Genomic DNA, 26,065 nt, shown 5'->3' with positions numbered 1-26,065 from the left:
GGTTAAATCTCTGAGACAACGTTTTGTATCCTTCCCCTGAACAACTATGTTGAACAATCTTTGTTTTCAGATCATTTGAGAGTTGTTTTGAGTAGCCCATGATGCCACTCTTCAGAGGAGATTCAAATAGGAGATCAACTTGCAATTGGCCACCTTAAATACCTTTTCTTATGATTGGATACATCTGGCTATGAAGTTCAAAGCTCACTGAGGTTACAAAACCAATTTTGTGCTTCAGTAAGTCAGTAAAAAGTAGTTAGGGGAATTCAAATCAATAAAATGATAAGGGTGCCCATACTTTTGCACCGGTCAAATTTTGGTTTAATGCATATTGCACATTTTCTGTTAGTACAATAAACCTCATTTCAATCCTGAAATATTACTGTGTCCATCAGTTATTAAATATATCAAACTGAAATGGCTGTTGCAAACACCAAAATATTTAGAACAAAAAATGATTAAGATTAATAGGGGTGCCCAAACTTTTTCATAGGACTGTATCTAATCCTCCAAAGTGTGGTACTGTGTGCACACACACGTATCTAATCCTCCCCTGTGTGGTATTGTGTGAAGAGGCGCGTATTTAATCCTACGGCGTGAGGAACTTTGTGTAGACACACATATCTAATCCTGCGGCATGTGGTACTGTGTGCAGATGTGCATATCTTATGCTCTGGTGTGTGGAACTGTGTGTAGACACGTGTATCTAATCCTATGGCGTGTACAACTGTCTGCAGACGCGCGTATCTAATCCTCTGGAGTGTGGAACTGTGTGTAGACTTGCGTATCTAATCCGACGACATGTGGTACTGTGTGCAGACGTGCAAATCTTATGCTCTGGTGCGTGGAACTGTGTGCAGATGCGTGTATCCAATCCTTTAGCATGTGGTACTGTGTGCAGACGCATGTATCCAATCCCCCGGGGTGTGGTACTTTGTGCAGACGCGTGTATCTAATCCTTCGGCATGTGGAACTGTGTGCAGACGCACGTATCAAATCCTTCAGTGTGTGGAACTGTGTGCAGAAGCGTGTATGTAATCCTCTGGTTTGTGGGACTGTGTGCAGACGCATGTATCCAATCCCCCGGGGTGTGGTACTTTGTGCAGGCGCGTGTATCTAATCCTTCGGCATGTGGAACTGTGTGCAGACGCACGTATCAAATCCTTCAGTGTGTGGAACTGTGTGCAGAAGTGCGTATTTAATCCTCTGGTTTGTGGGACTGTGTGCAGACGCGTGTATCTAATCTTCTGGAGTGTGATACTGTGTGCTGATCTGTGTATCTAATCCTCTGATGCGTGTATCTCAGTTTGGATATCAGTGTTGTATTGTGCATGTGGAGTGACCGTGTGTATTGCAGTTGGAATATGAGTGAAAGACTTGCAGGTTTGTATTGGCTAAGGGGGGGGGGGCACTGTGTTTGGAATGCTGTATCTCAGCAACGGTACGTCCGAGTGAGTTGGAGTCTCATCTTAAACCTTCCCGGATACCTGAAGTATCTCTGTACCAAATTTGGTGAAGATCGGTCCAGTCGATTGGTTCGCATTAGAGCACAGACAGACAGAAATTCATTTTTATAATACAGTATAGGGAGATATATATATATACTAGAGGGAGGACCCGGCTTCGCACGGGTATATTACAATTTATGTTTGTGTACTGGCCCCATAAGAATTGTCCAATTTTGCACTGGTGTATTTTGTATGTGGTTTGTGTGTATGTCCATAAGCGTCATGTGATTATGTGTATCTCATTTTGGATGTCAAAAATGTCAAAACCTGTGATCAGTTGTTATGGATACCTGGAGTAAAGCTGTATCTAATCCTTCCCCGTGTAGTACTGTGTTTAGATGCAAGTGTCTAATTCTTGTTGGTGTGGTACTTTGTGCAGATGCACATATCTAATCCTCCCCATGTGATATTGTGTGAAGAGGCGCGTATCTAATCCTCCAGTAAGTGAAACTGTGTGCAGACGCGCGTATCTAATGACTCTGGCGTGTGGTACTGTGTGCAGATGCGCATATCTAATCCTCCCCCTTGTGGAACTGTGTGCTGAGACGCGTATCTAATTCTCTGGCATGTGGTACTGTATGCAGAGGCCTGTATCTAATCCTCCCATGTGGTACTGTGTTCAGATGCACGTATCTAATCCTCCCCTGTGTGGTATTGTGTGAAGAGGCGCGTATCTAATCCTCCCCCTTGTGATACTGTGTGCTGAGACGCGTATCTAATTCTCTGGCTTGTGGTACTGTGTGCAGAGGCATGTATCTAATCCTCCAAAGTGTGATACTGTGTGCACACACGTATCTAATCCTCCCCTGTGTGGTACTGTGTGAAGAGTCGCGTATCTAATCCTACTGCATGTGCTACTGTGTGCAGACGCGTGTATCTAATCCTATGGCGTGTACAACTGTGTGAAGACACGTGTATCTAATCCTCCCCTGTGTGGTATTGTGTGAAGAGGTGCGTATCTAATCCTACAGTGTGTGGAACTGTGTGTAGAAGCATGTATCCAATCCCCCGGCATGTGGTACTGTGTGCAGACGCGTGTATCTAATCCTATGGCGTGTACAACTGTGTGAAGACACGTGTATCTAATCCTCCCCTGTGTGGTATTGTGTGAAGAGGTGCGTATCTAATCCTACAGTGTGTGGAACTGTGTGTAGAAGCATGTATCCAATCCCCCGGCATGTGGTACTGTGTGCAGACGTGCGTATATAATCCTATGGCATGTGTTACTGTGTGTAGACGCGCGTATCTAATCCTCCCCCATGTGGTACTGTGTGTTGAGACGCGTATCTAATTCTCTGGCTTGTGGTACTGTGTGCAGAGGCATGTATCTAATCCTCCAAAGTGTGGTACTGTGTACCACACACACGTATCTAATCTTTCCCTGTGTGGTATTGTGTGAAGAGGCGCGTATCTAATCCTTCGGCGTGTGGAACTGTGTGTAGACGCACGTATCTAATCCTACTGCATGTGGTACTGTGTGAAGACGCGTGTATCTAATCCTATGGCGTGTACAACTGTTTGCAGACGCGCGTATCTAATCCTCTGGAGTATGGAACTGTGTGTAGACACGTGTATCTAATCCTAAGGCATGTGGTACTCTGTGCAGATGCGTGTATCTAATCCTATGGCGTGTACAAATGTGTGCAGACGCGCGTATCTAATCCTCTGGAGTGTGGAACTGTGTGTAGACGCCTGTATCTAATCCTTCGGTATGTGGAACCGTGTGCAGATGTACGTATCAAATCCTTCAGTATGTGGAACTGTGTGCAGAAGTGCGTATTTAATTCTCTGGTTTGTGGGACTGTGTGCAGACCCGTGTATCTAATCCTCTGGTGTGTGATACTGTGTGCTGATCTGTGTATCTAATCCTCTGATGCGTGTATCTCAGTTTGGATATCAGTGTTGTATTGTGCATGTGGAGTGACCGTGTGTATTGCAGTTGGAATATGAGTGAAAGTCTTGCAGGTTTGTATTGGATAAGGGGGGGGGCACTGTGTTTGAAATGCTGTATCTCAGCAACGGTACGTCCGAGCGAGTTGGAGTCTCGTCTTAAACCTTCCCGGATATCTGAAGTATCTCTGTACCAAATTTGGTGAAGATCGGTCCAGTCGTTTGGTTCGCATTAGAGCACAGACAGACAGACAGACAGACAGACAGAAATTCATTTTTATAATATAGGGAGACTAGAGGGATGACCCAGCTTTGCACGGGTATATTACATTTTATGTTTGTGTAGTGGCCTCATAAGAATTGTCCAATTTTGTACTGATTTATTTTGTATGTGGTTTGTGTGTATGTCCATAAGCGTCATGTGATTATGTGTATCTCATTTTGGATATCAGTGAAAAACCTGTGATCAGTTGTTATGGATACCTTGAGTAAAGCTGTATCTAATCCTTCCCCATGCAGTACTGTGTTTAGACGCAAGTATCTAATCCTTGTTGGTGTGGTACTGTGTACAGATGTGTGTATCTAATCCTCCCCCGTGTGGCATTGTGTGAAGAGGCACGTATCTAATCCTCCGGTAAATGAAACTGTGTGCAGACGTGCATATCTAATCTTACAGCATGTGGTACTATGTGCAGATGCATGTATCTAATCCTCTGGCGTGTGGTACTGTGTGCAGACAGGTGTATCTAATCCCTGGCGTGAGGTACTGTGTGAAGATGCGCATATCTAATCCTCCCCGTGTGGCACTGTGTGCTGAGATGCGTATCTAATTATCTGGCATGTGGTACTGTGTGCAGATGCATGTATCTAATCCTCCAAAGTGTGGTACTGTATTCAGACGCATGTATCTAATCCTCCCCTGTGTGGTATTGTGTGAAGAGGCGCATATCTAATCCTTTGGCATGTGGAACTGTGTGTAGACGCGCGTATCTAATCCTACAGCATGTGGTACTGTGTGCAGATGTGTGTATCTAATCTTATGGCGTGTATAACTGTGTGCAGACGTGCGTATGTAATCCTCTGGGGTGTGGAACTGTATGTAGATGCGTGTATCTAATCCTACGGCATGTGGGACTCTGTGAAGACGTGTGTATCTAATCCTATGGCGTGTACAACTGTGTGAAGACACGTGTATCTAATCCTCCCCTGTGTGGTATTGTGTGAAGAGGTGCGTATCTAATTCTATGGCGTGTGGAACAGTGTGTAGACGCGCGTATCCAATCCCCCGGCATGTGGTACTGTGTGCAGACGCGCGTATCTAATCCTATGCATGTGGTACTGTGTGTAGACGCGCGTATCCAATCCCCCGGCATGTGGTACTGTGTGTAGACGTGCGTATCTAATTCTCCCCCGTGTGGTACTGTGTGCAGACACGCGTATCTAATCCTCCCCCGTATGATACTGTGTGCGGAAACGCGTATCTAATCCTCCCTTGTGTGGTATTGTGTGAAGAGGCGCATATCTAATCCTTCGGTGTGTGGAACTATGTGTAGACGCGTGTATCTAATCCTATGGCATGTGGTACTGTGTGTAGACGCGCGTATCTAATCCTCCCCCGTGTGATACTGTGTGCTGAGACGCGTATGTAATTCTCTGGCTTGTGGTACTGTGTGCAGAGGCATGCATCTAATCCTCCAAAGTGTGGTACTGTGTTCACATACACGTATCTAATCCTCCCCTGTGTGGTATTGTGTGAAGAGGCGCGTATCTAATCCTTCCGCTTGTGGAACTATGTGTAGACGCGCGTATCTAATCCTACTGCATGTGGTACTGTGTGCAGACGCGTGTATCTAATCCTATGGCGTGTACAACTGTGTGCAGACGCGCGTATCTAATCCTCTGGAGTGTGGAACTGTATGTAAACGCGTGTATCTAATCTTACGGCATGTGGTACTCTGTGCAGACGTGTGTATCTAATCCTATGGCGTGTACAAATGTGTGCAGATGCGCGTATCTAATCCTCTGGAGTGTGGAACTGTTTGTAGATGTGCGTATCTAATCCTACGGCAAGTGGTACTGTGTGCAGACACGTGTATCTAATCCTACGGCATGTGTTACTGTGTGCAGACGCGTGTATCTAATCCTATGGCGTGTACAACTGTATGAAGACACGTCTAATCCTCCCCTGTGTGGTATTGTGTGAAGAGGCGCGTATCTAATCCTATGGCGTGTGGAACTGTGTGTAGACGCGCATATCCAATCCCCCGGCATGTGGTACTGTGTGCAGACGCGCGTATCTAATCCTCCCCCGGCATGTGGTATTGTGTGCAGACGTGTGTATCTAATCCTATGGCGTGTACAAATGTGTGCAGATGCGCGTATCTAATCCTCTGGAGTGTGGAACTGTGTGTAGATGTGCGTATCTAATCCTACGGCAAGTGGTACTGTGTGCAGATGCTTGTATCTAATCCTATGGTGTGTACAACTGTGTGAAGACACGTGTATCTAATCCTCCTCTGTGTGGTATTGTGTGCAGACGCGTGTATCTAATCCTCCCCCGTGTGGTACTGTGTGCAGACGCGTGTATCTAATCTTCCCCCGTGTGATACTGTGTGCAGAGACGCGTATCTAATTCTCTGGTTTGTGGTACTGTGTGCAGAGGCATGTATCTAATCCTCCAAAGTGTGGTACTGTGTGCACACACACGTATCTAATCCTCCCTTGTGTGGTATTGTGTGAAGAGGCGCGTATCTAATCCTTCGGCGTGTGGAACTATGTGTAGACGCGTGTATTTAATCCTACTGCATGTGGTACTGTGTGCAGACACGTGTATCTAATCATATGGTGTGTACAACTGTGTGCAGATGTGCGTATCTAATCCTCTGGAGTGTGGAACTATGTGTAGATGTGTGTATCTAATCCTACGGCATGTGGTACTCTGTGCAGACGCGTGTATCTAATCCTATGGTGTGTACAAATGTGTGCAGATGCGCGTATCTAATCCTCTGGAGTGTGGAACTGTGTGTAGACGCCTGTATCTAATCCTTCGGCATGTGGAACCGTGTGCAGATGCACGTATCAAATCCTTCAGTGTGTGGAACTGTGTGCAGAAGTGCGTATTTAATCCTCTGGTGTGTGGGACTGTGTGCAGACGTGTGTATCTAATCCTCTGGAGTGTGACACCGTGTGCTGATCTGTGTATCTAATCCTCTGATGCGTGTATCTCAGTTTGGATATCAGTGTTGTATTGTGCATGTGGAGTGACCGTGTGTATTGCAGTTGGAATATGAGTGAAAGTCTTGCAGGTTTGTATTGGCTAAGGGGGGGGGGGGCACTGTGTTTGGAATGCTGTATCTCAGCAACGGTGCGTCCGAGCGAGTTGGAGTCTCGTCTTAAACCTTCCCGGATACCTGAAGTATCTCTGTACCAAATTTGGTGAAGATCGGTCCAGTCGTTTGGTTCGCATTAGAGCACAGACAGACAGACAGACAGAAATTCATTTTTATAATATAAGGAGATATATATATATATATATATATATATATATATATATATATATATATACACACGTGTATATATGACATTTTCATGTATACATAACAAACTAGTGTTAGTTTGATATACATATATATATACACAGAGGGCAAGGTGTTCTTTGTATCATATGTATATACAGTATATATAGATATAGATACATGCACAAGGGCAGCTTTACAGCACTCATTCCAAGTTTCGAGTTCCCATGGATCACGTGACTTGCACGCAGCCTTGGAAATTCCGGCATAACATTATTGCGATACTGACAGAATGTCCGCCTATTAGGAGCCATTTTCTTGACGATCATCTTTTACTAAGACTAGTCAATGCTCTTCATAAACATGGCCGCTTGCTGATCGTCTACCCGCAGAAGTGGAGACAATTTCCTTCAGCACAGCGGACGGTAACCTATGGTCAAATATTACATAGACAAAAAAAGAAACAATGAAATGACGCAGAGAAAATAGATCTGGAAAGGCTGGGCAGAGACTCTGCAATGGGCGGTTCGTGGACCTTCTACTCGTGACTGGCTGCTGCTGTACTCGGAAGCTGCGAGCACTTACCTGGCAGAAGTGACGGCTGAGGGGTCAGTATTGTGCCATGTGATCTCTGTGTCTGCTATTGTATTATGGGTAATGGGCTTCATCTGTATAGTGACTAGACTGAGTGTCATGGCTAGGTAAGTGTAAATAAAGCTGGTTCATGAATAGCTGCATACTGGTTATTGATGTGTATATGGCAGTATACAGCACTAGTACTATGACTACATTATAACATTGGGTTTGCACCTGGCCAAGGTGGTCAAAAACTAAACCAAAACATTCTAGCCCTGCTGTATTTTGAGCAGTGACCGATGTGAGAGCAGGAAGTCATTGACAGGTCTATGAATACACCAGACAGCTACTCCTCTGCTTCAGGGCTGAGGTAGGAGACTGAAGAAGGGAGAGAGTTAGAGATTCCCCCATATATATATATATATATATATATATATATATATATATGACTGTCGCAGCAGATGGGGCATGTCCGCTGCCGCTCCTAGCATTCTCTATGGGACTACTGTAGATCCGGCACGCAACTGGCTTTCTTGGTCCTCTAGAGATGAATAGAGCTGCTGTGCACACGCTCAAGCTAAAGTTACATTCATATGGGGGAAACGCTAACTTCTGACCATGTTACCTAAGTTTCCCCCTATTTTACAAACCATACGCAGATTATCTTCATGCTGATGACACCCAGCTATATACCTCCCAATGTGACATCACCATGGATCACTACAGAACACTAGTGACTGTATCTGACATCAGGTCTTTCATCTGTTTGCAACTTAATTTTTCAAAAACTGAACTCCAGCTGTTTCCATCATCTACAACCAGATCTAACCCTGGCGTTTCCATTTCAGGCTGTGGTTTTACCACAACAACAAGGCGGTATGCCCTCTGTTATGGGGTTGTGTTTGAAGATAGGGAAAGGTCTGAGTCAATTACTTGCATGATCATGCCACCAGCACCCCAAAAACATATCCAGAATCTACGCTGGTCTTACCATGGAAACATTAAAAAAAACTTCTGCATTTCCTACTATTCTGTCTTCTCCTCGCTAGATTCTTTCCTCAACAATCTATATCTATGAATGCCGCCTGAGCGCTGCACCGATGCCTCCAGTCTATGCCAGTCACTGCAATGGTTTCCTGTCCAGTATAGAATACAATATAAACGTATTACCCTCATCCAGTCCACAGTGCTGCACCTCCTTACATATCCTCCCTTATGTCTGTCTACCACAACATCTGTGCTCTGCATCCTGCCAATGGGCTGAGACTAACATCCTTGTCATGTATAGACCGTTCTAGCATGTGACATAGGTGTGGCTGTCAGGGGTAAATGCACTCCATTCACTCAATCTTGCACTCAGAATGCAAATTGAGTGTAATTCACACCCAGTCACCCCAAGTACACGCAGCGGCCAGCTATTGCATTCATAACCAATAGGAATACCAGCAGTCAGATGGAAAATGCACTTGAAAAAAGTAATAGGTTCATGGAGAGAACACAAAGTGCCGTTAAATTGGATGATTTAATAACCAAGTAGCTTTTAAATTAAAAGTGACAGAAAATCCTGATAACTTAGACTCTTTTTGTTGCCGTATCTTAGAGGATCACTCACATGGGTTGGGCACCCCCAGCTTGTTTGCTGGCTTCCAAGGTGTTACAAAGTTCCGAGGCATTCACAGTTTTTTGTAATTGAGAGCTGTTGACTGGTGCAGACACACCACCGGCCATAGTGCGCCCCTCCTACCCCTTTCCTCATCTTGGGAAGCTGGGAAATGAGTTGTCCCATCTTGGAAAGCTGTGCCTGCCATCTGTGCCCAGTGACTGAGGTCACTATTTAGTCACAGCCTTCACTCTCTTATGCCTAGCTGACTTTCAATAGTGGCAACTAGTTGTAAAGCAATAAACCTGGCTTGGCATGATTATACTTTATTGGTCTTGTGATCACAGGGATAGAAAAGTCTCACCTCTGACCCTTATAATACACATGCCAATGTAATATACAGATGTCACATTAATAATATAGTCACTGATGATACATACACAAGAGGGCTTCTTTCATCACCATCCTCTATACTGAGAACCTCCTACTCCTGTTCCCAAGTGCGCCCTAAAAACAACTCTTTATACAGACCCATCACATTTCACATTAACCTAACACTTTTACGCTTACTCGCCTCAAACTAACTCTTCTCTGTTCATTCCTCTCCTCTACATTATACTACAGGACAAGATGCTCTTATCTAGAGAGTAACCCTGCATGCAATCTGTACATACAAAAATACTTGCTTTAGATTGTAAGCTCTTGGAAGCAGGGCTCTCACTCCTGTTGGGTGACTTGATGATTTATTATGCTGTAATGTCTTGTTTTGCCTGTATATAAAACCTATGATTTGTTAAGTGCTACTGATTTATAAATCATATATATGTATTATTACGACAAGGCCTGTGTCCCATCATACATCAAGCGCATCCTCCACTGGTACAAGGCATGTCAATACGGCATTAAATAAATCTGCCCTGGTATTGTTGATAAGTGCCCATTGAATTACTCACGTCAATTATTTTGCAACCTGACAGCGGAGAAGATGTTCACTGACAGAAAACTCAAGTTCCGGTATTATATAATAGGCCCATATACAGTATGTACAAATGCATCAATTATTTTTTTTGAAACTGCCAGAAGAGAGATCGAAAATGATTCATTGGACAATTAGAATGTGCAAAGCTGTTATAATAATCTGCTTTTATTGTTTTCTATTTTATAGTTCTAATTAACAGAACGACATGTCTGACGATGGACTTCATCGGACCATATTGGATCCGGTAATGACTGCTTTGGAATCCATACAATAATACTTTCCTGTGTAACATGACCATCCCTGCAGAGCTAAAGGGGTTGTTGTGCTAGAACCTCTCCATCTGAAACCTTCGGGGATCAGCTATAGAAATGGATAGCTGAATGGGAAATGTAATATTACATGGCAGAAGTGGACTGGGATTGTCTTCATAGGAGACTCTGTGTTTACAATGTATATCTTGTAGAGGTTCAGCTCACATAGTAGGGCCGGCAATGACAGAGTTCACATAGCAGGTTTCAGACTACAAGGGTTCTTTATTTTTATGCTTCAGCACTAAGCAGCATGCAAACAAAGTAAACCTAAGCCTGTCCGGCTCTAACCATACAGCAGGATGCCTCACTATCCCAGTGCAGGCCTAATACCTGACACCAAACTCAGTAGCAAAACTGTCCACAACTGCCCCAGGGGTGCTTTCTCTCTCAAGCTACAAGCCCCACCTGAGAACACCTGGGACTAGGGAAATACCCGTAGTGGACTAGGGGTGCGGACTGGGAGACTCCCGCTACCAACCTGTCCTCCAGTCCAGGAAATCCAGCCCATGTAACTTAAACAAAGGGCTCTAAAGCAACATGTATCCTTCTGGAATTCCGCTACCCTGCCTGCCAGAGGAAACCGGGTGAGATATACACCCCATCCACAACTTTACCATACACTTCACCACAATCTGAAATGAAGTTACCCATCTGTAAGCAATAAGATTAAAAACCGCAACGGTTTTGGAAATTGCAGCCTGTCCTCGCTGCGGTTTTAAATGCAATGTGGGCATGGGATTCTCATGAATCCCATCCACTTTGCAGTTACTGTATAACACCGCATTTTTTTCCACGGCGTTTCCGGCCTGTGAGGCCCCGGCCTTATAGGGTTTTTTTTGCCTGCAATAGATATTTATGGCATATTCCTTGTAATTGCATTCTCTTAATGTTAGTGCATCTCATTGACTATTTTTTTTCTCAAATAATGTGTAATTGTAGATCATCCCATATGTTGGCTCAATCCTTGGAAGTTTGGAGCCAGGAGCCATGATAGTGATTCATGGTTCTGTAGCACATAATGCAGACAGGTATGTGCAGACATCTTTCTTTATCGTATTTGGATTTGTAAATATATAGTTCCTGACAGAAGGTTTCACGCAATGTATTTGTGCCATAATTATACATAGAGGTTTATCCTCTAAATACCTTTATGGCATATTCCTATAGTATGTAATAATTGTCTGATAGGTAGGGGTTGCACTTCTGTGACTGCAACTTATTATGAGAACTTTCTCAACTCTCAACTGTCCTGCAAAGACTATAAAGGGAGAGAGCAAAGGACATATGTGGCCATCTATCTACTCCGTCTCACCACATAGATCTTAAGCACTCAAGTCACTGATGGTTGAGCTGCATGGAGGCAATTTTTTGGCCAGAATTCTAGTTCATGCCTCTTATTTAATTTGCCCCTATTAAAGGTATCCTTTCATTCGGATAGCATTTTTTGTGCCTAACACATCGGAATAGCCTTAAGAAAAGCTATTCGTCTCCTACCTTTAGATGTTTTCTCTGCGTCGCCATACCGTAGAAATACCGGTTTTCGCCAGTATGCAAATGAGTTCTCTAGCAGCACTGGGGGTGGGCCCCAGCGCTCAAACAGCACTATGAGCGTCCCCAATGCTGCGAGAAAACTCTCCAGCGACGCCTCCATCTTCTTCTGGAACGAGGTCTTCCTGTGTCTTCTTCTGGCAGAGGCGTTGAAACTTGTAGGCCTCGGGCATAGTAAGTAAGCGGCCATTTTCTTGTGCCCTGTGGGCTAAGACCTGTGTGGTGAGATGGAGTAGATAGATGGCCACATATGTCCTTTGCTCTCTCCCGTTATAGCCTTTGCGGGACAGTTTTTTTTTTTTTTTTTTGGGGGGGGGGGGTTTGCATTAAATTTTCACACATTATTAAACTCTCATTTCTCATTTTTTCCACATCCTCCAGTTGTATTAACTTTTCACTCAAATGATAAGTGTTTTCTTTGTAGGTTTCAGATTGACTTCCAGTGCGGCAGCAGTACGAAACCCCGTTCTGATGTGGCTTTTCATTTTAACCCTCGGTTTAAAGGCTCAGGAGTCTTGGTCTGCAACACTTTACAAAATGAAAAATGGGGTTGGGAAGAGAAAACCTATGAGATGCCTTTCAAGAAAGGCAAGCCATTTGAAGTCATATTTCTTGTTTTGCCAAATAAATTCCAGGTAAGTTTCTTTTTGTGCTTATTTCAGTATAGCTAACCATGGTGTGTTCTGAAGTTATATTAGGTGTTGGTTTGTAGAACTTCACATAATTGCTCAAATGAGAATAAGTATTTACTGTAGGTGAACTGAACACTAGTAAGAACCCCACTAATCTGAACTGTGTCCTGTCTGATTGTGTCATTTGTTCTTTGTGTTTAGTTATTTGTTCTGATTTCTTCTAGGTGTCTTCAGGTGGGAAACACTTATTAACTTACAAACATAGGATCAACTTGGAAAGAATTGATACTCTCGGTATATCGGGAATGGTGCAAATAAGTACAATAGGATTTGCCTATCACGCGGTAATATTTTCATATTCACTTTAGTATATTCTGTATCTCTCTGTGTAGTGATGTTCCACTGTTATGGAAATGTATGAATAAATGGACAACTGCCTGTTGTCATTACCATTATCCGTATCAACATGCCACATTAAGGCTAAGGCCCCATGGGCTTTATCCATAGCACTAAAGCGCTGCGGGAAGAACCGCTGCATGAACGCGTTGCGTTTTTTTCCGCAGCGCTTTTCAGAGAAAGTTCACAGAGTTTTCCTCTGCGGACTTTCTCTTAACATTATATCTATGGGAAAGCCGCTGGCGTTTTCATAGAAATAATTGACATCCTGCGATTTGCAAAGCCGTTGCGGCTAACAATACTTATTTCTCCTTGCAAAAGCAGTCTGTCATCCTCCACAATTGTGTTACAAATCTGCTACAAACCTTTTTATTAATGGGATGAGGACTTCCATAATAAAAGATTCTGTAGCATTTCGCTGTGAATTATAAGGATATATGTCCAACCTTCAGAACCAAATTCTAAAGCATGTTAGACGTGGAGTTCAGTAACCATGTGTCTTCAGCTTTTATATGGTCATTGAACTCCCTGGAAACTTCAGATATTCTTATGATGTATATAGGCAGTTATCACATCTCATGGGTCTGTTTTGGGTTTTTTTGTAATAAAACATGCTTTTATTGTATATTTGAACTTATCTTTGCGTAAATGTTGATAAATAGTGTAAAAAATAAAATATATCTTCTTAATTCATCATACTTTTTTTTTTTTTTTCTCCTGGCACAGTTGGCCTCTCAATCGACATCTCTTGCACTTAGTGCGATGAATTCCTCACTTAGTTCGATGAATTCCTCTCAGGTATGTTTATTATTATTATTATTATTATTATTATTATTATTATTATTATTCTGCTCATTAAACAATGCTACAAATTATTTAGCAGATAAACTAAAGTAGTTTTTTTTTTTTTCTCCTTTTACAATACTTTATTACCAGGCTTCAAATGAGAGCTTGAACTTTGTGAGTATTCTTTATTGTAGTTTCCGTTTTGAAAACAAATATACACTGGATTGTAAATAGATGGACATGGGATGTAGTTTCATGTGCACCTGAGCTCCCCAATATGTTTTAGTTATCGGGTACCTCAATGAGTTGTTTTTGGGAGGAAATTGGTCTTGTCAAATGTGACATTCACTGAACATGTTGTATTCTCCTACAATACGCCTGGGAGCTGCCCAGTGCCACATAGTATAGATAATAGTTATTAATGTAATATGTGAACAGCAAACTGCTTTTTAATTTTGTTACCATTAATGTAAAGGACAAGTTGTCACTATCTCCGCCAAGGTTAGCTCTTTTGCAAAATAAAATAGGTGCTGTTCTACCAATTCTGGCACATTTGGAATTTTTCCTCTAGCCTCCACCCTTCCTGAGCAGTCACTTCTGCTAGTCATGGTGACATATGCTCTTTATGTCCGGTTCACACATGCTAATGTATTCCGTCCGGAAGGAGTCCGCATGAGGCACCCCCAGACGGAACACAAGCGCAACTGCAAGCACTGTGCAGTTCAAGCGCACGGACCCCTTAGACTATAATGGCGTCCGTGTGCTTGCTGCACACTGCTCACATAAATTATTCTTGTGTTCGGTCCGGGGGGGTTCTCATGTGGACTCCTTCCAGATGGAACACATCAGCATGTGTGAACTAGCCCTTAGGCTCTGTACTGTCAGAACCCCACCTCTTTGTCTGCACATGCTCGACACCACCCACCTCGGTGCGTAGCATTTCAAGCTCCAAAACTAACTGCATTGATTGGTCGGGAATGGTGGGAACTAGAGAATGAATTGCAACTGTACTGGAATCAGTAGAGCGGCGCCTATTATCTTATCCTAATGCCTGACCCAGAGAGCGCCTCTGCTGGTGTGACAGCGGCTCTCTGTGTGCCAGGGCTCCAACAACAATCAACTGTTACTGATGCTGCTTTTGTGTGTGGATCTGCACCCCTCTGCCATTTTCTTCTGGGACTCCTGTTCTGCTCAAACCCTACCCCTTCCCAGCAACACCCTAATTCTATGAATGGTGGTCAGGCTGAGACTGTTGTTGGGGGTTATGATGTGTAACAGTGTTTTGTCGGTATAAGCAAGTTTCTCTGTCTTTTTTAGGAAATTCCTTACACCAGTATCCTTCCCAAAGCTCTGAGCCCAGGAACAACAGTCGTCGTGAAGGGTGAAATATGCAAGAATGCTAAAAGGTGAATTATCAACTTATTATCTGGCCTTGTAGTTAAATTAAATTAGGGAACTGCATTCTCAGCGTTTGCATAAATGCTAAGGTTGCATTCACATGATGCATTGATAATGCGTTTTTTTGCGGCTGGTGTCTCAGTAATTGAAGCAGAGCTGCAAAATGACTGTAACATGTGAAAACACACTATGGTAGGGCTGTCACAGTTCCAAGAAAACCAGACTACATATACCAATAATGCCAACAGCATCATTATGTAATACACCATTGACCAATTACAGGCTGCTGTATTCTGCTTATGTGTCTGGTGGAAATCTGAAGTATTTATATGCAAATCTCTCTTGTTTCTCGCAGGGGGTGATTCCAGTATTGTAATTTGTTAACAACTACTGCGCTCCGTTTTCACACTGGGCATTAAGGGACTTTATTATTTGGCGCTATAAACACACTGTTCGTCAATACAATGGGTGCACAATTTTCACAGTCTAAACTTCTAGAAGAGATGTGTGTATTTTGTTTTTTCTTTCTAATATTTCTGTCTTGATCTCTATGTACACAGTGCTGAGTGAGTCATAAGTATATGCTACAGATACGGGCAGTTTGTTTCATCAATAGCACAATGTAGCTGCCATGTAACCAAGCTCCTGTGTGTAACCAGACTAAGCACTGCTCTGACTGTGCTATTTATTACCTTTCAAGACACATAAAAGTGAAGATGAGACACTTTGTAATATATTTTATGAGAGAAAAATTGGTGATTTCCCCACATATCTGACTTTTTCCTCCCCTTCTACTAAATTGACTTGCACTCTGATATCTCTGCTAAATCAATATTGCTAGAATAAGACAGATCTGCAGCTGACAGAGTTATCAGATTACAGCTCACCATAAAAATATATGAAGAGAGGAGGAGTGAGCAGATGCTGATTGAGAGAGAGGAAAGACAGGAATAGTTAGAGGCTAAGGGAGCCTTCACACGGAGTTACGCTCCATGCTTTTCGTCCATTTTACACGTGTAAAGTAAAAATACACGTGTAAAATGTAGTTAGCCATTGAGTTCAGGGGCTTTTTTTTAACGCACGTCTTTTTGCGCGCGCAAAAAGACGCGCGTTATACTAAAAAACATTGAACTCAATGGCTTACTACATTTTACACGTGTATTTTTACACGTGTAAAATGTAGCAAAGTGCACCCTAAGGGTGCATGCACACTGAGTAACGCCGGGCGTGAATGAGAGCCGTACACGCCGGCATTACAGCAGACTGCCGAACACTTCCCATTCACTTCAATGGGAGCGCTCGTAACAGCGGCGTTTACGAGCGCTCCCATTGAAGTGAATGGGAAGTGTTCGGCAGTCTGCTGTAATGCCGGCGTGTACGGCTCTCATACACGCCCGGCGTTACTCAGTGTGCATGCACCCTAAGGGTGCTCGTAAACGCCGCTGTTACGAGTGCTCCCATTGAAGTGAATGGCGTTACTCCGTGTGAATGCCCCCTAATACAGATAAATAGGAAGTCTGTCTCACTCCAATTTTCATATTCGCATCAGTAGAGGTAAGTACTTTAACCTGTAGTACTATAGTGCACTATATGATCCAGCTAAGTTAGGAAGAGTAAGTCAGATGAGACGGTCCTCCTTTTCTTTCTCTTTACAGTTTATAGTAAGCAGAAAGCAGCTTTTTCCACCCAACATTTCAGGAAGAACGTAAAATTAGGGACACAAGAACAAAACGCTAAAAATTGCCAAGGACAAGCCATATAATGGCCAGAAATGCTGATACTTGGTGTTACTCAATGCAGACAAATATATAAATGTTCAGAACCGCCGTCACTAGTCCCAGCAGATTTGACAGGCAGAATAAAGCTACGTGCAGCACTATTCTTCCCATAAAAACAAAGGATTCTAACAGATCCCAAGGTGTGTCAGTAGATCCCAGTGCATTACCTGAAGCTTTATTCTAGCTATTTCCTGGAGTCTGGAGCTCTGACACAGATGCCTACAGACTGGCCTGGTTCTGCAGTACTACACGACATTAGTGGTGTGCTTGTTACTGCATATTATTTATTAACATTTTTCTTTGTTATTATGTATTAATTCTTTGTTACCTAATTTTCATGTTACTTTGTTTCTTTTGTTGACAGCTTTGCCATTAATCTTAAACCCAGCGGCTCTAGGGACATTGCATTGCACTTGAACCCACGTATGAAGTCGAAGGTGTTTGTAAGGAACACATACTTATACGATAGTTGGGGAGAGGAAGAACGGCAACTGCGTGAATTCCCCTTCTTTTCTGATATGTATTTTGAGGTTTGTTGAGATTTCTTTTGCAATATGGATATATCTATTAATATTGCACCAAGTATCGCCATGAAATTAAAACATAAACTAAGGGCCATTTTACACTAACTACTTTTCAATGGAGCTGCTCACACATATGTGCACGGACTGAGAGGCACTGAGAGAAAACAGTGACCTGCACTATTCTTTTTTTTTTTTTTTTTCTCTCTTTTATCTACTCTTGTTGGCCATGCTTATGAGCCCATGAGAAAAACAGACTGCACACTAAAGTCATGTGCTGTTTTTTTTTCTACAGACAAAAAAGAAGAAAGAATACGTTTTCTTTTGGGGGGGGGTTGTGACTACACAGATAGCACATGGATGGCAAACTGTAATACACTAAGATGTGCAATGTCCATGGTTTTGTTGTTCGCAAAATGGATAGCTGTTCTGAAAGAAGCCTAAAATTTATAAGCTGAGTATATAATTCCATGTTAAGGATATGGAGATGGTACATGTAAATGTTAAGTATCTTCTAGTCCCAGAAGTTATATTTTAAACATTTTGATTTTCAATAGTCAGGAAACTATGTAAGTACAAGATATGTTGGTGAATGGAACTATTCTGATTGGTTGATATACAGAGATGGAAACTGCTGTGGACTTAGTCCTACTTAAAGTTAAGAGGAACACAGTGGCGGGGCCCCGTGGTGAACTTTTGACATACACCCCCCCCCCCCCCCCGACTGACACAGACGCTGAAGACCTTGACCGACCCCCTCCTACGCATTCCTGCGCGCTCTATTATGCCCAATAGTGGTCCTTGCACACAGTATTATGTCCCTTAGTGGCCCCTGCACACAGTATTATTCCCCATAGTGGCCCCTCCACACAGTATTATTCCCCATAGTGGCCCCTGTACACAGTATTATCCCCCATAGTGGCCCCTGCACACAGTATTATCCCCCATAGTGGCCCCTGTACACAATATTATGCCCCATAGTGGCCCATCCACACAGTATTGTACCCCGTAGTGGCCCTTGCACACAGTATTATGTCCCACTGTGGACACCATAAACAATTATTATACTCTGGGGTCTTTACAGATATATATATATATTTTAAATGTAGATTGTGAGCCCCATATAGGGATCACAATGTACAACCCGCCCCCCCCCCCATATCAGTATGTCTGTGTAGTATGGGAGGAAATCCATGCAAACACGGGGAGAACATATATACTCCTTGCAGATGTTGTTCCTGGCAGGATTCGAACCCAGGACTCCAGTGCTGCAATGCTGCAGTGGTCTGATATTGATTTTGATGACACCCTTAGTTGCGCTTCTTTACTGCTTCCCAAGCTCGGCAAAGTACACTGTATATCAGTTGTGCTTTTATGTTGCAGCTCCCTCCATTTGTTGAAACATGAATGAGCTGTAAACTGGCCATGTCAATAAGTTTGTTTATTTTTTTCTTTTGTAAATGGATGACTTTTCTTTTTACATTTTTATTATTTATGTATTATTTATAAATCATTTTTAACTTTCTTTTCTTTTCTGTCCCACAAGGGGTTTGAATCTGGGGTCTCTTGATCCCCTGTACTATATACTGCATTACTTCTATATTTGCAGTACATGGTACATAGCCTCCCTCGATGTAATATGGAAAAGGCATGTCAGGAGGCTCTGGATTGGCTGTCATGGCAGCCCCACAAGGGACCCAAGGGTGTGAAAGGGGCACTGTTGCCCTATAACCACCCATGCGGTATGATCAGTATTGATCGGGGCATCTGAGGAGTTATGCTGGTCCTGGGTCTCAGCTGTATAATACAGCTGGGGCCCGTAAGCCATGGAGCAGTCACAGCTCCTACGTTCAGTGTGACCTAATAGTATGGCACAGAGTGGGTAAGGGTTAAGCTTTTCACTTTCTATATACTAGGCCCAGCATGGGATTGTTTGTATACTTCCAGTCTGCAGAATGGTTTTAATACAGGTCTGAACAAGTATGTTAATAGTCATTTTTGTTCACACTATATTTTTACTTTGTAGATCCTCATCTATTGTGAAGCTCACCAGTATAAGGTTGCTGTTAATGGACAGCATCTTCTGGAGTACAAGCACCGATTCAAAGACCTGGCCAAAATCAACGAGATTTCTGTTCACGGAGACGTTCAGCTACATGATGTCAGGTCCTGGTAGACAACAATATGGGAATTGGCAACCAATGACCAATAATATCGCCATAGATTGGATATTTTCCTTGGATACACTGTATAATATGGAGGAATTATATTGATTAAAATGGTTTCCTTTACTTTTCAATGGACATAACCTAATCCTAATTTACAACAACTGTGATCGCTACATTACTTGATACAGCAGTCCCTAAAGAACTATATGAACTGGTTCCAAGACGACCATTATTGAAAGTATTGTAACTGGACAACACAACTCTATGGAAAAGAAAGCTAGTAATTGGTTCTGAACCCTACAATGTCACAAAAATCATCACATAACTTATATAGCTATGGCAAATCCTTACACACACACTAGTCATACAGAGCTGCTGCAAGCTGGAAATCACTCTCTGACGGTTACAGGTCCTGTACAGTGCAGGGTGTACTAAACAAATAGCACAGAGCTGCTCTCACCTGATGGCCAAAGGAGCAGCTCATCCAGGTACAGAGAAGTACAGGACATGTAGTACAGCATTGTCATGAAGAGAGGCGCTACTAGTCTGCTTGTCCTGCACTAATACTGGGATTTTACCCGTGAAATGACCATGTCGATTGGTTGGACCCTCCAGCCAGCAGCCATTGTATGTTGAGTCTGGTTTCATGTTACACTAGTCCGGACAAGACCATTATATGTAGAAAACATTATATCATTGTATCCTCAGGCCATTGAGGGACCACTGTACTGAAATACTTTAGGCAGAAAATTTCTTTTTCAGCAATCTGAAGCTGATTTTTTTCCGCTTGACAAAATTGACGCTAAATTTGATGCAGAATTTGGAGAAGATTGCTGCTATATTTTGCCTTTATTAGACAGGGCCAAATTCCGACGAACTGATTTTCTCTGGAAATTTTGCAAATTCCGCTTCCAATTCTGTGTCAAATTCTGTGTTGATGTAAAAGTTGATTTTCCGCCTCCTATTCATTCTGTTGGGGTTCTCAGGCGTTATCTGCCTGAAGAATGAACAGGACACTTATTTTTTTTTCCTCTAGGTGAAAAAAATCAGCTACTGCCTACCAGATTCTGCTTCAAATTCAGCAGCAAATTTCTATTGGTCTCATCTTATAGCACAATAGGGATCAAATCTGGTTGTTACATCCAAAATGTGGACAGTTAAACAAAAGGGTGTAATATACCTGTCTGAATGAAGCCTTAAAATTGTAGAGCCATTTTCGCTTACACTGGGTTCACACCAGCGCCTGAACTCTGTTTTCAGGTTTCCGTCTTCTGCATGCAGAAGACGGAAACCTGTCATGCCGAGTCCGGCCGCGAGCACCGGTGAGCGTTTTATGCGCTCTGCGGTGAAACCTTTTTTCTTAAACCAGACACAGAGTCCTGCAAGTCCGACTCTGTGTCCGGTTAAAAAAAACCAGTTTCGCCGCGAAGAGCATAAAACGCTCACCAGCGCTCACGGCCGGAGACTTTTCAAGTAAATTCAAATTAATGGGATTGAAACATGCCGGCAGGTTTCTGTCTCCTGCCCCTGTTTTGTACAGGAAACGGAAACCTGCAGAACGGAGTGCGGGCGCAGATGTGAACGAGCCCTTAGTCACAGGATATCCTATAAATTTCCGATAGATGATCTGAGAGATAAGTGGTTGTCCATACTGGCTAACTGCTTTAAACGCATTCAGTGGGGACAAAATTTGAAGAAATGTGATGTTACCATTGCTGTTTTCCTAAAATTTTTGTTTTTATGTAAAAGTTGTGCCAAATAGCACACAATAATGCTATATAGTACTATAACATAGTCATGTTATAACTTATATAGTCAGTGTGACAAATTTACTACTCCTAATACTTAGTCAGTCTAATCATAGAGTCAGAATTCTGCTGCATTTAGCATTGGAGATCTTCCCTAGTCTGTTGATATTAAATGATGAATGTCTGTAAAAACTATATACTGATTGATATTATATCCTGAAAGATTGAGCACTTCAGATCACTTTTATTGTACATAATGTTTCTAATATTTCTTTAACACGTTTACATTATATTAACGTTTTGTCTTTTTCATGTATTTACTTGTGTTTGGCCTGTAAATCTTCTAGAAAGACTCTATGTATACCAAAAATTGCACAGTTGATAATGCAGTAGTGAACATAACTTCATTTTAGGTTAATATAACCTAGTGGATGCAGTATACCCAAGTCCAGCAGCAGATATTCTATAAGGCTAAAGTCCCATGTTGCTTTTTTTTTTGTTGCAGAATTTGTTGTTTTTTTGAGCCAAAGACAGGAGTGGATTGAGAAGAAGGGAGAAGTATAAGAACTTCCTGTATACTTCCCATTCCATTTATAGCCATGCTTGGCTTTGGCTCAAAAAACTGCAACAAAATCTGCAACAAAAAGGCTGCATGTCTGCAATGTGGTGCCTCAGCCTAAGGTAGGTGCAGACTACTGTTAATTCATGTCAGTTACTCTAATCCATTATAAGACATTAAAGGGATTGTTTTGGGCGGGGCTAACTATGGCTGCTCTGTTTTTTGGGGGTTTTGGGTTTTGCTTTTTTAATAGGCCATTACCTGCTGGAATAACCCAAGCAGGTAACTGGCCCTATTTACTTACCATCCCCACTTCTGCCATGGCCGCCTTCACTTCCACGGGGCCCCAGCCTTCCAATATTACATCGCTAACAGTGACATGATATGGCACGCATGAGTCCCCCTGAAGGGCTGAAATGGAAGCGAAGGTGGCTGTGGCCAGGAGCGGGGATTGGTAAGTAGGGCCCGTGGCAAGGTTATTCGTTGGGTGAACTCTGCGAGATTCACATGGTAGTTCCATTCGGACCACATACATCAGTACCGAAACTGCTATAATTATTTATACTCGTGGGTAGGGGAGGGTCTCTTTAGATCCTAGACTATAATGATCGGTGGTTCCAGGGAGGTGAGAAAACATAAAAATCAGTGTTACTTACCTTTCCTGGGTTCCAATGGGGCTCCCTGCTGCCTTTGGTCCTCTTTAGTGACAGTCACAGATGTCTCGTTGGTAAGGCTGGCATCAAGACGCATAATAACGGTGATTAATCGACATCAGTGATGTCATTGAAGAGGGTTGAAGGGTGAGCAGGGAGTTGCGAAATTGTAAGTAGCACTGGTTTATATGTTTGATCACCTCCCCTGGGCCTCCAATCTTGGAGCATGGACTGGGGATGTGTATTGCGATAAGGCAGTGCTTCGCAGATCCCTGTGAGTGTTTTATATTTCTCACAAAGCAGGGGCTCTAAAGCAGAATATGCATGTATAATGACCAGCTTGGCGCTATCAGTGCAGCCCCACTAGCTGGAAAGGACCTATGATGACATCATCACCAAAAGTCATCACGTTATTTGCCCAGGGGCAGTTCAGCCGAAACCTTCAGACACTAATCTGGAGGAAGAGGCATCGTACACTGCTACTGAGGGCGGAAGGCTCTTTCCTTATCTCTGCTCTCTGTTGTGGGAATTCAGGAAAGATTTCCTGCAAATATGGAAGGTTTTTTTGGAGGGAGACTGCTTCTGTGATTTGGTGAGAGGAAGGTTGGGGGCAGTGCTGTCACCAGTATTGTGCAGTAGCGTGCAAATGTTGTCTAGGGACACCTACCCCATCCCTACAGCATATTCTTGATGGTGTTTATAGATGCAACAGCAGAAACTTTAAAGGGATACAACTGTAGTGTAGTTTGTTATTTTTACTCACCTCCTCTGGGACTCCACTTATATATACTCTGGGACAGAGATTCCCAAGCAGGGTTCTGCCAAGACCCCCTAGGACAACTGTGACAACCCAGAAGGAGAATGGCCACATGTCCTTTCTTAACTACTGGGGAGCTTTAATACTTGATTGGGGGCCATTGAAGAACATTACTGCTTGTCCAGGGACACTGGGGAGCATTACTACTTATCTGGGGGCCACTGGGGGGCATTGTAATTGTTTGAGGAACACTGTGTTGGGACTCAATGGAGCATGGTACTATGTGGGGGCCACTTTGGGATGTTCTAGGTGGGAAGTATAGGATGGTGTTCTCTGTATGTGTTAGTATATGATAAAGATTTATCCCATCCTTGTACATATTGTATGCATTTGCTAAGCACAGCTTTTATGTAGTTAACATTGTATGTTATGAGGGGATACACAATGCAATTGGTTTGATAGACTACAACCTCTGCACCTTTCTTACTATGTGCCCTTTAACCATTTCACTTCTTCTTATCTATATATTTTACGACGAATGTTAAATAAAGATCTACATTTTTATAATGGATTTTGTGTGTCATTTTTTGTTTACACAGAAATATTATTTGACACGTTCACAAATTCCTAAAATATCACCAACCTTTTTTTTCCGCTAGCTGATTTTTTCCTAGACCATGCCTATAATTGTTTCTCTCTTTGGGTCCTGGCTCTTGCCTTGAACTAGAAGCCTCTTAGCCCTGTAATTCAGAGATATGTGCTCACATAGCAGCAGACCTCAGAAAGCAGCAAGATGATTGTGGCCCCTGTGATGTGACTGAGAAGATGGTGCCCATGAAGGAAGGATACTGGTTGGTTCTAATATGTACCTAGATGTCATCTGAGCCTCCCAATGTGTCCACAATGTGTCTTTTAGAATTTAGCTATATTTTTAAAAAGGGGGAACAGTGGTACATATGTCATCGTCGATATAAAATAAAAAATAGGATCTGCCCTTTGTATGCTGCTTTGGTTATCTATTCATAGGATGATCCAATGATGGCCCATCGGTGCCCTCCGTCTGCTTGGTCTTAAACCAGCAAGGCTCTGCTATGCATCCTGTAAATTAAGATAAGATAAAATGAACCATAAATAATCCCACCATGGGGAAATTCATTGTGTTACAGCAGAATAGATAATACAATAATAGTACAAGAAACAAAAACACATACAAAGCTCAGAATAGAAGATAAAAAAAAATACTAGGAGTCATTAAAAAAAAAAGAAAAAAACTTCAGTTCTCTGTACGGAGTGATCTTCGCTTAGTCTGATGTTGATTATACAGCCTGACTGCGGTTGGGAAGAAGGATCTCCGATAGCGCTCCTTCTCACACTTGGGATGAAGCAGTCGGTCGCTGACAGTACTGCCCAGTGCTATCACAGTCTCATGCATGGAATGCAAGTTGTTCTCCAGCATGGAACTCACCATGGACAGTATCCTTCTGTCACCTACCACCGGTACTGGGTCCAGGGGGATCCCCAGGACAGAGCTGGTCCTTCTGATCAACCTGTCAAGTCTATTTCTGTCCCTGGTTGATATACTGCTCCCCCAGTGGGCCACACCGAAAAAGATAGCTGAAGCAACCACAGAGTTGAAAAGGCCCTAAGAAGTGGCCCTTGGACTCCAAAGGCCCTCAGCCTCCTGAGCAGGTAGAACCTGCTGTGACCCTTTCTGTGCAGCGTATTCAGGTGATCAGCCCAGTCCAGCTTATTATTGAGGAGCACACCCAGATACTTATAGGTCTTGACTATCTTAATGACTGTCCCCTGGATCTCCACCAGATTCGGAGCACTTCTCCGCTTACTAAAGTCCACCACCATCTCCTTGGTCTTCACAGCATTAATCCTGAGGTGGTTCTGCTGGCACCATTCAACAAAATCCCGGTTTAAATCCCTGTACTCCTTGTCGTCTTTGTCTGTGATGAGACCTACTATTGCAGAGTCATCGGAGTACTTCTGTAAGTAACAGTTGGATGAGTTGCACCTAAAGTCAGCAGTGTACAGTGTGCAGAGAAATGGGGCAAGAACTGTACCTTGTGGTGCCCCCGTATAAAGATCACAGTGTCAGACACACAGCCCCGGGCTCTCACATACTGAGGTCGGTTTGTTAGGTAGTCTAGAATCCAGTTGGAGAGGTGATGGTCCACTCCAACAAGGTCCAGCTTCTCCCTCAGTAGCCCTGGCTGTATGGTGTTAAAGGAACTTAAGAAATCAAAGAACATTATTTACACAGTGTTCTCTGGTTTCTACAGGTGAGAAAGAGCTCTGTGAAGAAGGTGGATGATGGCATCATCAACCCCAATGCCCAGCCGATAGGCAAACTGGAGAGGGCCCATAGCAGAGGTCACTAGAGGTTGGAAATGTGTCAGAACCAGTCTCCCCAGAACCTTCATCATGTGGGATGTCAGTGCTACAGGTCTGTAACTGTTAAGGTCCATCAGAAGAGGTGTCTTTGGAATTGGTACCACACAATATGTTTTCCACAGTTGTATTACCACTCCCAGCTTCAGGTCTATATGGTACATACACTACCGTTCAAAAGTTCAGGGTCACTTAGAAATGTCCTTATTTTTTAAAGAAAAGCACAGTTTTTTTTAAAACCACTACTCGGTCATAAATATCTATATGAGAAATATAATTACTCAAGCCGCAAAGTCGCCCCTTAGATGAATTGCAGATCATGGATACGTATTAAGGCATGTG

At 42.9% G+C, this 26,065-nt stretch overlaps 1 protein-coding gene across 1 annotated transcript; it reads left to right on the top strand.

The window, feature by feature from the left end:
• Window positions 1-7,346: 7,346 nt before the first annotated feature.
• LGALS8 (galectin 8) lies at window positions 7,347-20,860 on the top strand. Its single transcript, XM_075267517.1, has 10 exons — window positions 7,347-7,521; window positions 10,255-10,312; window positions 11,319-11,407; window positions 12,352-12,562; window positions 12,784-12,903; window positions 13,682-13,753; window positions 13,892-13,915; window positions 15,059-15,147; window positions 17,282-17,447; window positions 19,465-20,860. The coding sequence occupies exons 2-10, from the start codon at window positions 10,274-10,276 to the stop codon at window positions 19,612-19,614; spliced, it is 960 nt and encodes a 319-aa protein (XP_075123618.1). The 5' UTR covers window positions 7,347-7,521; window positions 10,255-10,273; the 3' UTR covers window positions 19,615-20,860.
• The last annotated feature ends 5,205 nt before the right edge of the window (window positions 20,861-26,065 follow it).

Source organism: Leptodactylus fuscus, chromosome 3 (genome assembly GCF_031893055.1).
Source record: "Leptodactylus fuscus isolate aLepFus1 chromosome 3, aLepFus1.hap2, whole genome shotgun sequence".
In the NCBI taxonomy this organism is placed as follows: domain Eukaryota; kingdom Metazoa; phylum Chordata; class Amphibia; order Anura; family Leptodactylidae; genus Leptodactylus; species Leptodactylus fuscus.
Note: the sequence above shows the minus strand (reverse complement) of the source record. Positions and strands in the feature narration are given on the sequence as shown.

Bases quoted from the DNA above. Each gene is read 5' to 3' on its own strand.
- LGALS8 (XM_075267517.1), top strand. From the start codon at position 10,274: ATGTCTGACGATGGACTTCATCGGACCATATTGGATCCG. The intron at 13,754-13,891 runs GTATGTTTATTA...CTTTATTACCAG, and splicing joins GTTCGATGAATTCCTCTCAG to GCTTCAAATGAGAGCTTGAA. The intron at 17,448-19,464 runs GTTTGTTGAGAT...TTTACTTTGTAG, and splicing joins TTTCTGATATGTATTTTGAG to ATCCTCATCTATTGTGAAGC.